Below are 15,001 nucleotides of genomic sequence, written 5' to 3' on the forward strand. Positions count from 1 at the left end.
TGTTGTCGCGCTATCAGCAGCAGCAGGTAGAATCTAGAATGAATGCCCAGAATGACAGAAATATGTGGCCTGCATCGCTGTGCATTGGTAGGGTTTAACTAAGTGAGCATATGTTGTAGCCTAGGGCCTACCTTGTCACCTGTAACTGGCAACTTGTACTTACTTAAATGCGCGCACCATAACAGTGGTGTTGAAAAATCGCCACAATGCTACTGCGCAATATTGAATTCTGTAAAGGATTTAGAGGTACAGTCTGATACTACTGCAGTCGAATGCGCCATAAATGAACTACAGGTGCAGCCATATGCAGAGGCACAGTCACCTTACTTAACCCCGTGACTCCTCTAGGTTGTTGAACACATCAGTGATTCAATTTCATTACCTGTTCAGATTTGCCTCTGAGGAAGAAACATAAGACCCACAAGTGAATAGCCATTAGATGACAAGATCAATAGCGAACACTAGAGACTGCTCACAAGGACATCGATCACACCAGCCAATGTAATCACATCAATGCGATTGGCTTGGCAACACACACACATAGCCAACACATATAGGCACGCACACACACACACAAATACAGTCCCAACATCACTGCCCACACTACTCGGAAACAGAAATGTTTTTATTGCAACAAGTGTAGTGATGGATATTTCAATTGCCATCTAAAGTGCACACTGCACAGGTAAGCATAATTGTCAGACAAAGCAATACCAGGTAATGAGGTTCACCCTGGGTCAAATAAAATTGCAGGTTAATTTAATTTCACATCACTCATAATAAAATAAACGCTAATGACATTTGAATAAATATACATCTATGTGATGTGAGTGATGAAGATAGTTCTCGTATCTTGGACCCTAGAGCTTGGTTTCATAAGTATGCTTTTCTATTTTATCTGGAGGTCATTGAGGTAATATTATATCATGTCATATGCATTATATTCCAGTACTAACACAGAGACATCAGAGGATATATAGAGGAACCATTGTCAGTTTATCTGTTTTTTCATCAGTCAAAAGACAGACACTGGACTTCAGCTCATAAAATAAGGCACCACTGTGGATGCTTTATTAACTGGATTTCCAAATCATTAGTATTGCCTTAGTTGTAGAGGTCCTATCTGTGGTTAGTCTTAGTTAGCTGTGTTGTTCTGGTTGGGAGCGTGTGGTACAGCGCCCCCTGGTGGTGGTGGTGGTGGTGGCGACTCACTACCGGCGCCTGTACTCCACTGTGCATGGTCCCTCAGGTTGCTGTGTGCCCACCAGGTGAAGTGGACTCTGCGGAGCAAAGAAAGTGAGAGTGACTCATCATGCGTCCTCTCGGTTTCTCTGGCACGAAGACCACAAGCCTTTGTACAAACAGTATCCAAAACAGTCCTGACCAGAACACTACTAAAGATACAAAGGCTGCATGTTCAGTTACTCAATCTGAACATTTTCAGTGAATTATTAAGGCCGACTGAAACTTCACTTCTCGGCTGATTTTACAGCTATTCTTCCTCTCTCTAAACCACACTCGAAGATGCTAAGTCTTTGTGATTTCTCCAAACATTTGGGTTTTCCTTGTAAAAAAAAGTAGACAGGTAAATCCCATCATGCGCTGTGTGTAGTGACCCTCACAGATTTTTATGCCGAGTCAGGTCTCTGCACACCCATGTACAGGTAACGGTCAGGACCGCTCATCTGGTACGGAGCTGTCCACCCAATGACCCATGAATGGTTTAGCTCAAGGCACTGGTGCACTTCAGGCATAGGCTTTCCTTTTTTTTTTTATTGCGGTCAAACTTTTTTATTAGGGTCAAACAGCTGAGACACTACTTAGATTGTCTATTCACAAATCGACAAAAGCTTACTAATTTCATTTCATATCATAAGCATAATAATGCTTACCGGACTGGGCAAAGGATCCAAAAGAGTGAAGTCAAATTTGTAGAGAATCATGGCCACGAACATGTGCAGTTCCATTATTGCATACCACCTAAAAAAACAACAAAACACATACATTATTACTCTATGAGATATCCTATTAGCTGCATAGCATCGGTTAATAATAAAGGATAGTTTATAAACACAAACAAATAAACACCACCTAGCCCTAGACCTTTTCATGCACTTAAGTGAAGTTCTAAAGTGAAGTTCTAAAGTGAAGTTCACTAAAGTGAAATGTTCTTTTTGTGCATTTTTACTGATGTTTTTTGATGCAGTGCACCTCCCTGCATTCTTTGTCCTTGGCCTGGTCTCCATTGTTTGGAGAGATAGCATCTTGGTTCTATTTCCCCCTTCCCCAGAGCCAAAAGAGACACCAAGCCAACACAGCCAATGGGAAACAAGGGAACGGAGAAGATGTCCGACTACTGATCACTACTGCAGGCTGTGACAGTCATCTCTCTTAGATGGAGTGGACAGCTGAAATGGGGGGAAATGCAGGTAGGAAACACTGAAAGTGAACTAGGAAGAGAGAGAGAGAGAGAGAAAGAGAGAAGGAAAAAAAATGTGATTAGACAAGAGAGGCAAAAATAGGTAGTGACAAAAATAGAGCAAGCAAAATAGGAAAATAAGAGACAATAACAGTAGACAGAAACAGGAAGAAAGGAACAAGAAATTGATAGTCCATGTGAGAGAGAGAGAGAGAGAAGGTGAGAGACTGAGAGAGTGTGTGCATGGTAATGAATCTAGGCTCGGTCTGTCATAATAACCTTGAAGACAAGTGTGTGACTCATGGCGGGGCATTGTGCTGGTGACGCAGGCGGCGGGCCAATCTCTTAAAATGATCAAATTAGATGGGCACCCAGTCGGGGCGGCTGGTTGAGGCGTGCGGCGCGGTGCAGAGTGGCACGGCACTGCACTGCACGGTTGGTGCCAGCTGACTGCTGTTATTTCCGGCGCTTTCCAAAGTCAAACCCTAGCGCCCCTGACAACAATCGTCCTGACAGCTGTGTGCGCTCTCTGCTGGATGGGGTGACCTCAGGTTCCGCCACTGCGCGCCCTAAATCAGGAAGTCAGGTGTGACAACGGAGGTCGTGACTCGTGCCGGTGCTTTGGCAGAATCAAGGCAGGGATAGGTTGAAAACAGATGGAGTGTGTGTGTGTACGTGTGTGTTTGCGTGTGTGTGTGTGTGTGCGTCTGTGTGTGTTTGTGTGTATGTGTGTGTGTGTGTGTGTGTGGTGAGAGAGAGAAGGAGAGACAGTGTGTGTGTGTGTAGTGAGAGAGAGAGAGAGAGAGGGTGTCTATCTCCTTTTCTCTGGGTGGATTTGTGAATGGAGGCGTCTTTGAAATGGGAAGGCTGAGTCAGACCCTGGACCCAGTGGAGCTGCTTAAGCAGGGGCCTCTTAGCCTCGGGTTCGTAGCTTTGATTCTCATCAATGGCCTGTAATCTCTGAGTGATGAATCAACAGTGTGGATCTGAGAGGCCTTAATAGACTCCATGCAGCACTAGGAGATTTCATCCAGCCGACTGCATTAGGAATGAAGAGGAGGGGGGAGCACTACAGCTCACAGTTGTAGCTGAAAAATCAAACCTAGCCTTATCCTAGCCAAAATCAAACCTAGCCTTATCCTACCTAAAATCAAACCTAGCCTTAGAAATACTATTACACATCGGTTATATATATGAAGATGAAGATGTTCTTCTTCATATATACAGTATTAAACAGAATGGACAAAATAAAAAAGCTCTTTCTGAAACATACACGTATGGGGGATTATATGTTACAAGAATGTTGACATATATGTGTAAAACATTTTAAAATCAAAATGTTTCTTTGCTATGACCACAGCATACTGAAAACTGGCTTCCTTGATTGTCCACGTGTGCCTGGACTGTCCAGATTTTCATTTATTGAGAGGATGGGATTCCTCTGTTCCCAAGTCAGCAGTGAATGCAGTTCCATCCCAAGGAATGGACGTCCAGTGCTCTGCCCAGGGGGATAAATGCCATGGTCACAAGGGACGCAGCTCTAACAAGATCTAATAAAAATCACCACCACTGGACTCTGGAGGGACACCACTGATTCTTGACATGGCCTATAAATATAACGTGGAGACGCTCACTGCTAGCCGTCACAGCTGGGATTCAGGGACGCCAGCTCTTTAGATTCCTTGGTGGCGTCCTTGATATCCATCAAGTTTAGGAGAGGGTTATGTTTGGAAAACGTTCAAAAGTTTTCAAAAAGGGCGGGTTATATAATCAGACTTTTTTTTTTTTTTGGTGCAATACATACATCTGCCTTTCCTTGTTTGTCTGTTCCTCCCTCACTCAATCGCTGTCTCTCCATCTCTCTCTCTCTCTCCCCCGGCCTCTCTCTCTCCCTCTCTCTCTGGACGACTGGGAGGTTCTGCGATTCCCACACCGAGTGAGGGAGGGCCGTAGCAGAGCGCAACCAGGGTGGGCCAGCCTGGTCCAGCACACTGCTCTGCTCTGGTCAGGTCTGGCGGGGAGGTCAGGGCAAGGGGGGGGGGGGGGTGTTGGGAAAGTGGGGTGTGTGTGTGTGTGTGCGTGTTGGGGAAGTGGGTGTGTGTGTGGGGGGGGGGGGGATGTTGGGGAAGTGGGGTGTGTGTGTGTGGTGTGGGGGGGGGGGAGTGGTTGGGGGGACGCACGTCTGCCCTGGCCTCGTTTGATGTGCATGTGCAGCTGGGAACGTTCTCCCCTTGATCTGTCTCGGCAAGCGGCACACCACAGTGGCCTGCTCAGGTTCCCAGGGCAGCACTGATGTCATTCGCTGGGGTCTCTAAGGAGACCAGGGGGACTTTTATGTGTGTGTGTGTGTGTGTGTGTGTGTGTGTGTGTGTGTGTGTGTGTGTGTGTGTGTGTTAGATGGTTGGTGGCAGTTTGCTGCAGCGCATTAGTTTACCAGTCAAAACAAGTGCCACACCCACTAGCTCCACACACAGGCACAGCACTACAGTGGAGGAGCATGACAAGTCACGTGCATCTGATACATTGCCAAGATATTGAACTGAACTTTTCTTTTTGTGATAACGGTGCTGTATCGTCTCAAATGACGATAGCATATGCTTCAGCCACATTAGTCATTATACTCTCATCACGCTTTCCATAAGGGGTGTGTGTGTGTGTGTGGGAGAAGATCAGATATGTAGGAGGGGCGTGTAGAAGGTCAGTTGCATGCTTAAAATTCATCTCTAAATTAGGTACATTTCAAATTCATAGTTATTCCTCATGAAATCATCCAGCTTTGATTATCTTCCCTGCCCACACACAGACACACAAATACATCTATTTTGTGTTTCTATCCTCCGTTCACATTTTGCCCCGACAACCTGGCAGATCAGTGGGCCCTCGGGCAGTGACATTCGTGACAGCCAGTACTGCCAGTGGCAACAATATGGACGCCTCCGATATCGCCCTCTGGTGGCAGTGACACCAGCACCAGTTAAGATCCAGGCCAGAGGAGCGCCAGTCTTGTGCTTGTGGTCAGTTTTGGTATGCAAATTATGGACTGTCCACAGATGGCATTTTGCACCTTTTACGAGTTCAAATCTTGGAGGCAGGGAGGCCACTGCTGCATTTCTGAAATCTCAGTAAGCTTAGCTGCTACTGCATTTGGATGCATGTGTGTGACATAGTGTAATTATATAAGAGGTTTAATGTGACCAGTCGTGGTCGTGTGGATGGAGGAGTGCACCAAACAGTGCGTGTAGACGGCTTTGTAAAGGCAGGGCTGTAAAGGCTGTTTTGCTAACCTTCCTGGGCACTGGTATTTGCCTCCTCCAAATGCCACGAACCCTTCCAGGAAGACATTCTTTACTAAATCTGCCTTCTCCCATCGTTCCTGTGGGAAGAAAATGCTTTATTACGAGGAGTACAAGTGCAGAAAAAACGTCAAAGTAAGTCATACACCAGAGACCTTTCCTTTGAGGGCTATTTTTGAAACTCTTATGCCACCCCCCCCCCCCTCCAAAAAAAGTAAAAGAATCCAGGTACTTAACCACTACTCCACCATCTCTTTTACAAATGCATTAAAATGTACAAAGTCCATTTATTTGGTAAGTGAAGCCTGTCTTGGGATCAAATATTAAAGGCCTACTTAGAGAAAAAAGGAAGAGTACGAGGACACTGGCCCAGCCCTGCACTCGCGGGGTAAAATTAGAGTGCATTTCCATCTGCCGTGCGGACAGCGCTAAGATGGAGCGTTCGAGAGGAGACTCTAAATCACCCAGAGTTAAAAAGTAAACATGGCCAATGCCAAAAAACACATTTAAAGAGGGGGGGGGGGGGGGGGAAGCTAATACACTAAAAAAAGTTTGCTTATAAGGGGCTGTTTCCTTTACTTGAGAAGGTCATTAAAAGAAAGGAGGCAAAGGAAGGCTAATTGTGAGAATAATTATCCTTAACTCCTCACACACACTTATTGGGTCACTCAGTCTACAGGGCAATACGACAATACAGTAATCACTTTCCTTCTACATGAGGGAAAATTATAGGATGGAGACCGCCGTTCCCATTACCATTACAACACATTTGACAATGATGTGACCACACACACACGATGTCTTCCCCATGTCTTTCCCATTCCTCATTTGGCTTTTCATGTTTCATGAGGCGGATTTTGAAAAATGCCTTTGCCAGTGAACTTTCACAGAGCATCCCTGTGTTGTGGTGGTGTGGTGTGAGATAGGGGCTGACTGATGGGCACTCACTGGCTTAAACTCCTCTGGGTCAGGGAAGTACTCTGGGTTTCGGTGTGCCCAGTATGGAGACACCATCAGCAAGTCTCCTGAAGGAATAGTGTAGTTCTGCGAACAGAGGAAATCACCAGTGCACACACAAGACATTTTAAAATGTGTACATGCAATATACAAGGTATGTTTATATGCACTTGTGTGTGTATAAAAGGCATGTTTACATATTTTAGATAACATGTTACAATGACACATTTCTGTGATGAATAGCTTTTCCTGGTGGTACTAATTTGCTGTTATACTAAAATATCAGCATTACACACTTTCACACTAGGGAACCTAGCTCAGGACTTGTCCCAAATGTAGGACACAGCAACATAAATCATATCCTATGACCCATAACCACTACAATAACATTTCATTTCCCTATTCAGTATTCTGGGCTAGAGTAAAGTTCTATGAAAACTGGGTTAATTATCTTAGCACTTAGCTTTAGCTATTTAGCTATTGAGCTACTGTGCATTAATAGTAAATATGCAGCTATTTTTTTTAACACAGTAAGTCAGTTGTTCAAAATCAGATACAGTATTATACTGCTCACACATTAATTCCTAAAAGTCTAATTTAAAAACACAACACAACAAAAACACACTAAAGAACACCATTTTAAACTAAAGAAAGTGGTGAGAGTATATAGTCACAGGGGTCACTGTCCAGCCATCTGCACCCCAGCGCTCACCTGCAGTTTGAGCGGCCGCACCACCCTGCGGGTGATGACACCAGGGGCCCGGAGCCGGATGGCCTCCAGGATGCACCACTTCACATACGGCATCTCCTGCAGGTCCTCCAGCGTCACACTGGTGTTATTAGTGTCTGACACCACCAGAGGCAGAGAGAGAGAGAGAGAGAGAGAGAAGGGAGAGAAAGCAATGATAAACAAAGAGAAGAAAAAAGAGAGAGACAGAAGCAATGATAAACAGAAAGAAACAGAGCCACAGAGAGATGGAAAAAGTGAACAGAGTTAATCACACATTATATTTATTGAATGTAAAATACAAAGGCACCACCACACAGGTGGCATCACCTTGGAAATCCATCCAGGATATTAAGATCATATTACATACTGCCTTTATTTCGGTAATTAACCAGGTGCTGAGTATCATGATTTCCCTTATTGCAGCGGCACATCTGTTTATAAGGAGCTTTTATGATTGTAAATATCTCATGAGACTTCGGTTGTTGGTGTTCTTTCCATGCCTAGCTGGCTGCCTACCAGTAGTCCCTCTAAGTGTAACAGTCTGCTGCCCTCTAGTGGCTAAACGGAGAACAATAAGAGCAGAGGTGAACAACTAAACCCTCTGAACTCTGTTATCTTCCTTTCACCCGCCATAAAAAAAAAATGAAAATGTGATCTGATTTGTGTGCCATCAGGGAGGGATGGGAACTGATAGTATTTTATGAGTATTGATGCCATTATCGGTCCGATTCATTATCAATTCTCTTATCAATTCTTTATCAAAAGCTTTTTCAGTTGTTATTATCTGTAAGTCTGAATACAGTGTAGAATATCTGGTAATAAATTGCAATATTCCTTTTTTTTAAAGGGTATAACTTGGAAAAGATTTACAGAAGTGACTGATAAAATAGCAGTTCTTTAGAATGGACGTGAGACCAATTGGAGATACATGCAGAATCAGCGTAGTGGCTTTCTGTGTGTTATCTACCTTAGAGTTTATGACACATCGACCTGCATCACTGCCCTATGCTGTGTGTTTATGCGTTTCTATTGAGAAGGCAACTTCTTAGGATTGAGCCTGGCCGACTATTTTGTACCTTGATTTTTTAGTGTTGCATTTATCTGCTCCATGGCTTTCTTGTAGGTCGAGGGTTTGGACATCATGAAGGCAACAGCCCAAAATGTTATCTGAGGGGGAAATAAATAAAATCCTCTGCTTATTTCTATGTTATAAAGCTGCTATGTACATTTAACAGTTGGACTTTCAATGATGACACAAAAAGGGTGTCATCTTGACACATTTGAACCTTCCACATTCCACATTGCAGTGAGTTATTAAATCACACTTCATGGTTAAATTACTTTTTTCATTAATTTCTTCAAAATGGTTTCTTATATTTAGTTTGAGCTTTAACTTACAGGTATTGCATTAGCCAGGGATGCCCACAACATGAGAAGGCCGAAGTTGGGAAGGAACTTGTCCGTTATCGTTGTAACTAGATGCTGCAGCAAAGTCTGAAGAGCAAAAGACATTAAAGATAAGAAGTAAAGCCAACGTATAAAACAAAACCTTGAAAGATAGAGTAATGGAGTAAAGGCAAAGTATATAATAAACCCTTGGTTAAAAAAAAAAAAAAAAGATTTATACCAGTGCTATCCATGTAATAAAGACACCGACAGGACAGCTATCACACATCAGTTACACAGAAGGGATATATTCTTTCATAAAACGTTTGGTTGTAAGTATATGTCCATTTCTTCATAGACTTCAGTGTGTGTTTGTATTAGTAACGTATTAGCAATTGTATTAACTAATGATGACCACTGTAGACGCTGCTACCATGTAACCTGCATGTGAATGTTCATGATCACCACTGTAGACGCTGATACCCTGCATGTGAATGTTCATGATGACCACTGTAGACGCTGATACCATGTAGCCTGCATGTGAATGTTCATGATGTCCATTGTAGACGCTGCTCTTTGCTCACCTTTCTGCCTGTGTCAGTGTCTTCACCCTCCTCTGCTCTGACCACCATGTTCCTCATCAGTAATAATAACCAGTTCTTGGCATTTGCCCATTCCCTGCAGACACCAGACCCAATATGCAATTCATGCTCACTGATTTAACACAAAAATCATTCATTTCAACTACTGTAAATACTGTAAAAATAAAAGTTTACTTTACAACTGTTAATTACATATATGATAGACCTCCATACAAGGTAGGCTACTTCTAAGTAAAATGAAAATAGCCTAATAGTAAAATTCTAATATTGACACTGTCCATTTACCAATTTTATGAATATTTTATTTTTTATTATCTTAGCATCTACTGTATTTTAATGAATATAATCAATAATATAGTGAATGTGGACATAGTATTTATAAGCAAAAAACCCAAACCGTTTTGAATTAACTTTTTAATATATTTTTATATTTTTAAGCTACTGTAAGATTCTTGCAATCAATGTTGCCGCAATAATTTGTTTTGATGCTGATATTTATATCACGGATAAATGTCAAAATCAATCAATTATTGACACGATGAAAGTGCAATAATTAATATCTCAATGAGAGGGAAAGATTCCTCAGGGCTCATTAGAAAATGCTCATGCTCATATAAAACAGTTTACTCTTTAAGAGGTAGGGCTAAGCATTTTGACTCTTGTCCATAACAGAGACACAGGAACTTTTCACTCTGATTACACTCATATGTTATTGACTGACATAGACTGACATCAACTGAGCCTTTTGAGCAAGTGACATGCTTTTGCAGGTAATCTACTCTGTGTGTGAGTTTGCAAAAAATGTTTTGAGAAATGCACTTGTTGTCTGTAAGCTCCACAGATCGTGGCAAGACAATTGACCGTTCGCAAAAGCCACGCCCCCTAGTTATTTGGCCTACTGGTTAGAGCTTCGGACTTGTAACCGGAGGGTTGCCGGTTCGAACCCCGACCAGTAGGCACGGCTGAAGCGCCCTTGAGCAAGGCACCTAACCCCTCACTGCTCCCCAAGTGCCGCTGTTGTTGCAGGCAGCTCACTGCACCGGGATTAGTGTGTGTTCACTGTGTGCTGAGTGTGTTTCACTAATTCACTGATTGGGATAAATGCAGAGACCAAATTTCCCTCACAGGATCAAATGAGTATATATACTTATATAATATATATACTTACTATTGTGCAAATATTAAAGGTAGGGAAAGTGTTGCTGGTCACATTTGTTTATGTTTAAGACCAAACAAAACACACCAGAGAGACAGCTCACTCCTCCCTTCAGTGCTAGATCCCTGAGAAGCTCCACACTGTTTTGTTATTGTTTTGGGGACAGGCTGCCCCCCCCCCCACACACACACACACACTGTTTGTTTCCACTTCACAGTGCCAGGCCTGTGTGTAAGAAGGCCAGTTTTCTCAGAGAATGGCGAGCTGGAAGATCATGAGTAGATATTCTCTGAATGTTACAAAAAGTGTTGTGTGTTAGAAATCGTTTACCTTTCTCTACCACTCTACCTTTAATGATTATTTGAGAAATGGACCAAAGCGTCCAAGAAAAAAACTGTTATTTGAAAACCTTTCCCCAGGTGGTTATATTTTGCTTTGGTGTCTAAAGCAGACACTTTTTGCATACCTAATCGGCCATGAACCAAACCCAAATAAGACATGGATTTTACGTAAGCCGATTCAGCCTGGGGTTCACTGACCCTCTTGTGAATTAGGCCACTGGGCCAGAAGCAAGCAGAGTGGAGAGGAGCAGAGCTCACCGCAAAAACAAGTCAGGGAGCTGAGAGCCGTATTCAAAGCCTTCGTCGTAGACGGCGAACTTGTCCTTGAATTCCTTCATGGAGTTGTTCTGCTGCGGTGAATTACACTTCCCTAGCAGGTTGCTCATAACCGCTGGGTACATGACACTCCTATGATGACAACATGAAGAGAGATAGAGAGTGAGGAGAGACAGAGCGAGGGACAGAGAGAGATAGAGAGAGAATGAAATAGGATGGATGAAAAATAATGGAGGTTTCTACTGTGTACAAAAAGAAATAACTGAAGGGACTCAATAGAGTGGAGATCTTCATCAAAGGGTCCGCAACCCCCATGGTCCCCAGCAAAAAAGAATGACAAAAAAACAAGTTCTATAAATATAAATCTGTCAATATTTATCATTTCAACGCTTTAGCTTTGCATAACTCATTACAGATTACTCCACTGACACCTCCCCTGTGTCTCCACCAGCAACAGAGGATAAAAAACAACTCTAGATTAACATTTTGAAACGATAACACATTTCTATGGTGGGTCAGACTATAATGAGGGTAATTTAGCTATGAGTGTACATTTGCAGCAGTTTTACATTCTGGTTAGTTCAGTTCCTCTGGTCTAGAGGGTGTGGTGACACACCTATGTTAAGAAATGTGTTTTTGACTCACTCCAAAGTAATTGTTTTGCAAAATGCATATGACATTCATAGAATCATATGTCTCTTCAGTGGAATACATACCACCAGTAAAAATCTCTTTGTCTGTATATATGGTACAAAAACATTTCTGCCAACATGACAACACAGAGTATCTGTGTGCTTTGTAAAACGCTAACTGTGCAAGAGTGCTATCTACTGTCACTCAGCTGGTAGACATTGAAACTGTGAAGTCCAAGCCTGTACACAGGGCTCAAAGCAGAATTTCTGTGCATGAAGTTATCAGAAATGTTCAAAGCCATGCCTGAATCATGCCCATGTCTGTATCCAGAGTACAGTGCCAGGGAACTTTGCGTGTACAGATGAAACCTAACATCAACCCTTTGCTAAAATCTGGAATTTTATCCACTTTTAAAAATGAGTGTTTTAAATAATTACAGCATCACAGCATTAAGCTCAGCTTAGCTGACCTCATACTGCATATGCCCTCCTGTTCCGGTTGCATTCACACCAGGTGAAGAACACACACACACACGCACACACACACACACACACACACAAACACACACACATTAAAATGACAGTACCTGACCAGGTCACTGAGACATTTGGTCCCACTGTCCCCAAGCAGTTCCAGGTGCTCGTTGAACTCCTCACACAGGTGGTTGGCCAACATGGCGGAGTTCCCCGGGGTCAGCCTGCCCTTGATCAGAGCGTTGCATGCCGGGTGGAACTTGAAGAAACTCTCTTTGCTGATGGATGCTGGAGAGGAAGAGGGGTGGGTGTTCCACACACTTAAATTAGCATTGGCACATGTTTTGTGTATTGAGTATGTATGCCCTTGTTTGTGTATGAGTGTTTAAGTCCTTGTTTGAATATGAGTATTTATAAGCAGACTGCCCACGTGTAAATCACTAGACTGCCTGTGTGTACATGTACAGGTGGCATCTTAAATGATTCAGTGGAAAGGAACCCCTCAGTAGGTTACCCATGAATTATGTACAAGTGTCTGTACAGATATATGTGGGTAGGTTTCATCTATCAGTATCATGGAGGAAAGAACATGCTTTTGGCCTTTCGTTTATATTGGCACACAAATATATTGGAAACAGGTTTTACAATGGAACAGGTTGTTTCTTAGAAACCCTTCTAGATAATATCAGCATTGGCCACGATTACTCAGTTATGACTCACTTATCTTACCTGTCTAACAGCTATGTTGTATTCAAAAACATGAAAACCATGAAAACCACATGGCTAAAGAAGGTTCATTGAAAGGGCAGAGATATGCCAGAGGCTGTTATCAGAGGGCCAGGACCAGTGGAACTGTACAGCATCTACCTGTGTTGTAGCAAGGCTCCTGCACTGCCTGCTCAAAGTCCACATCTTTGGACATGAAGAAGGTGCGAAAGTCCTCATGGAGAGTGACAAAGGTCATGCGCTTGCCAGCAGCACATACAGTGAAGACTGGACCATGCTGATGGAAACAATAATTGCGTTAATAAAAAAATATAGCATATAGATAGATATATATTGATTGACTGATTGACTGATTGATTTGTTAAGGTTTCATCAGTTCAAGTGACAACATGTTTAGAAAGCATGATGGAGGACAGAAGATCTGTTAACATGCTAGCCAAATTTGATATACTGTATATTAATTCATTATCTTATTTCTAAAATATCTATTTCAAATGTTTGCACTCAAGTAACCTTACAGCATTAATATGAGACGAGTGAAAATGCCTGCAGCCAAGTGCAAGCAAGACAGGGGGTATAACAACAACAAACGTTCCAAAATTGTGTCCCATTCCCTCTTCGTGTCAGTTGTCACCCAGCAACAGCATTGTAACCTAGTTTGCCTTTCAAAAAGCTCAGTCATCCCACCAAATACCACCCGTAGAACACAACAACGGTTCCCCTCATTTCAACCTACAAAAAAAAAACAGTCTGTGTCAACAGGGCCCTTTCTGAGTCCTACTTACATGAATTACCGAGTTGAATCCCTGAATGGCACTTCTAATTTAAAACACTGTGAGATAGTGTAATAGGCTTGTATACTAATTTGAGATAAGTATTTTGAGGCATTCCAAAATCAGCTATCCAATATGTGTGAATAACTTGCCTTTTGAAGTAATTAATTCTACTGACAATACATTGTCAATTTTGCAACTATCACTGTATTTTACAGTTGCTTCCTGGTGATGTTAAAGAGATTTTTTTTGCCAAGACAAATATTTTGGTACCAAAATAAAATCAAAATAGCATATAGCATATAAATAATATAGCATTTAGGGGAGGAGCTGGACTCCTGAACCTGTCAGCTCATGTTTAGTCATCGCCTGTATTAGCAGCATGGGTACCTTTGCTTCTACAAGTTAGACTACTTTTTTGTATGCATATCTCTCTTTCTCTTTACATTTCTCTCTCTGTGTAAATGGCCATGAACTATATTCTACTAACAGTATGTTCTGCCAGTGACACTGCCAATTACAGCCATAAATCATCCAGGAACAAACTTTCTGTGATCTGAACTACTGTGTTCTGATCTGTCAAATATTTTACAATGACTAACACACACACACACACACACACACACACACACACAGTAAATACATGTTTTACCTTAGCTCTTGCTTCAGCTATGAATTCCAAAGGAGCTTTGCCAAATTCTAAAGCTGCACCAAACCATGGTATCCATCCTTTTATGCATGGAGGAGCATTTGTGTAATGCTCAGAGAATAAGAGATGAGCTGAAATTACAATAACAATCAAGGAGAGAATGAGAGTGATCCAATCCATGATAACCGACACATAGACAGAACCAGTCTGATATGAAGCTGTCAAGTTCACAGCGTCTGTCACTGCGACCTAAAAAGGATGGAGGAGTGACTTTGGTATTAACCAATCAGGTAGGCTACAGACTTCTGTGTTCTATGTTGTGTTTGACGTCACATCCCGGTGAAGTTTGTGAATATTGAAATGGACAAAAAAATATGCATAGGCCTACATTATAAAGCATTTATACACAGTAGCATCTGCTGGTCATTTTGTCACCATAACCATTGCAATAACAACCACCTGCAGGTGAATTTTAAATTATAGCCTACACACGTGACACCACACTCGTTGCAAATTGGTTGCACTGTGCCCTGTAATATTTCAAATGCCTGTAATATTTATGATGAGACAGGTAGTTGCAGCACGGT

The 15,001-nt window shown here is 42.3% G+C and overlaps 1 protein-coding gene across 2 annotated transcripts; it reads right to left on the minus strand.

Annotated features, from left to right (window-relative positions):
• Positions 1-604: 604 nt before the first annotated feature.
• Positions 605-14,639, minus strand: cyp39a1 (cytochrome P450, family 39, subfamily A, polypeptide 1). Of its 2 annotated transcripts, XM_076272784.1 has the most exons (12): positions 14,418-14,636; positions 13,134-13,269; positions 12,380-12,554; positions 11,143-11,292; positions 9,370-9,463; positions 8,798-8,893; positions 8,476-8,566; positions 7,382-7,515; positions 6,661-6,756; positions 5,704-5,792; positions 1,893-1,980; positions 605-1,280 (listed from the first exon to the last, which is right to left on the minus strand). In XM_076272784.1, exons 1-12 carry the CDS (start codon positions 14,592-14,594, stop codon positions 1,212-1,214), a joined length of 1,395 nt encoding a protein of 464 aa, XP_076128899.1. In that variant the 5' UTR covers positions 14,595-14,636; the 3' UTR covers positions 605-1,211. The 2 variants fall into 2 exon arrangements, with proteins under 2 accessions (XP_076128899.1, XP_076128900.1); XM_076272785.1 differs by lacking the exons at positions 605-1,280; positions 1,893-1,980 and adding an exon at positions 1,996-2,450 and having other exon boundaries at positions 14,418-14,639.
• Between the last annotated feature and the right edge of the window lie 362 nt (positions 14,640-15,001).

Source organism: Alosa pseudoharengus, unplaced genomic scaffold, assembly GCF_046254945.1.
Source record: "Alosa pseudoharengus isolate Yale_2024_CS ecotype anadromous, Long Island Sound unplaced genomic scaffold, YU_APseudo_1.1 YU_APseudo_1.1_scf_7, whole genome shotgun sequence".
Lineage (NCBI taxonomy): Eukaryota > Metazoa > Chordata > Actinopteri > Clupeiformes > Clupeidae > Alosa > Alosa pseudoharengus.

Excerpts from the sequence above, each read along its gene's own strand:
- cyp39a1 (XM_076272784.1), bottom strand. The coding sequence starts at position 14,594 with ATGGATTGGATCACTCTCATTCTCTCCTTGATTGTTATTGTAATTTCA. Across the intron at positions 11,293-12,379 it reads TGTCTCAGTGACCTGGTCAG|GAGTGTCATGTACCCAGCGG; the intron begins GTACTGTCATTT and ends TTGTCATCATAG. Across the intron at positions 9,464-11,142 it reads CTCCCTGACTTGTTTTTGCG|GGAATGGGCAAATGCCAAGA; the intron begins GTGAGCTCTGCT and ends TGGTGTCTGCAG.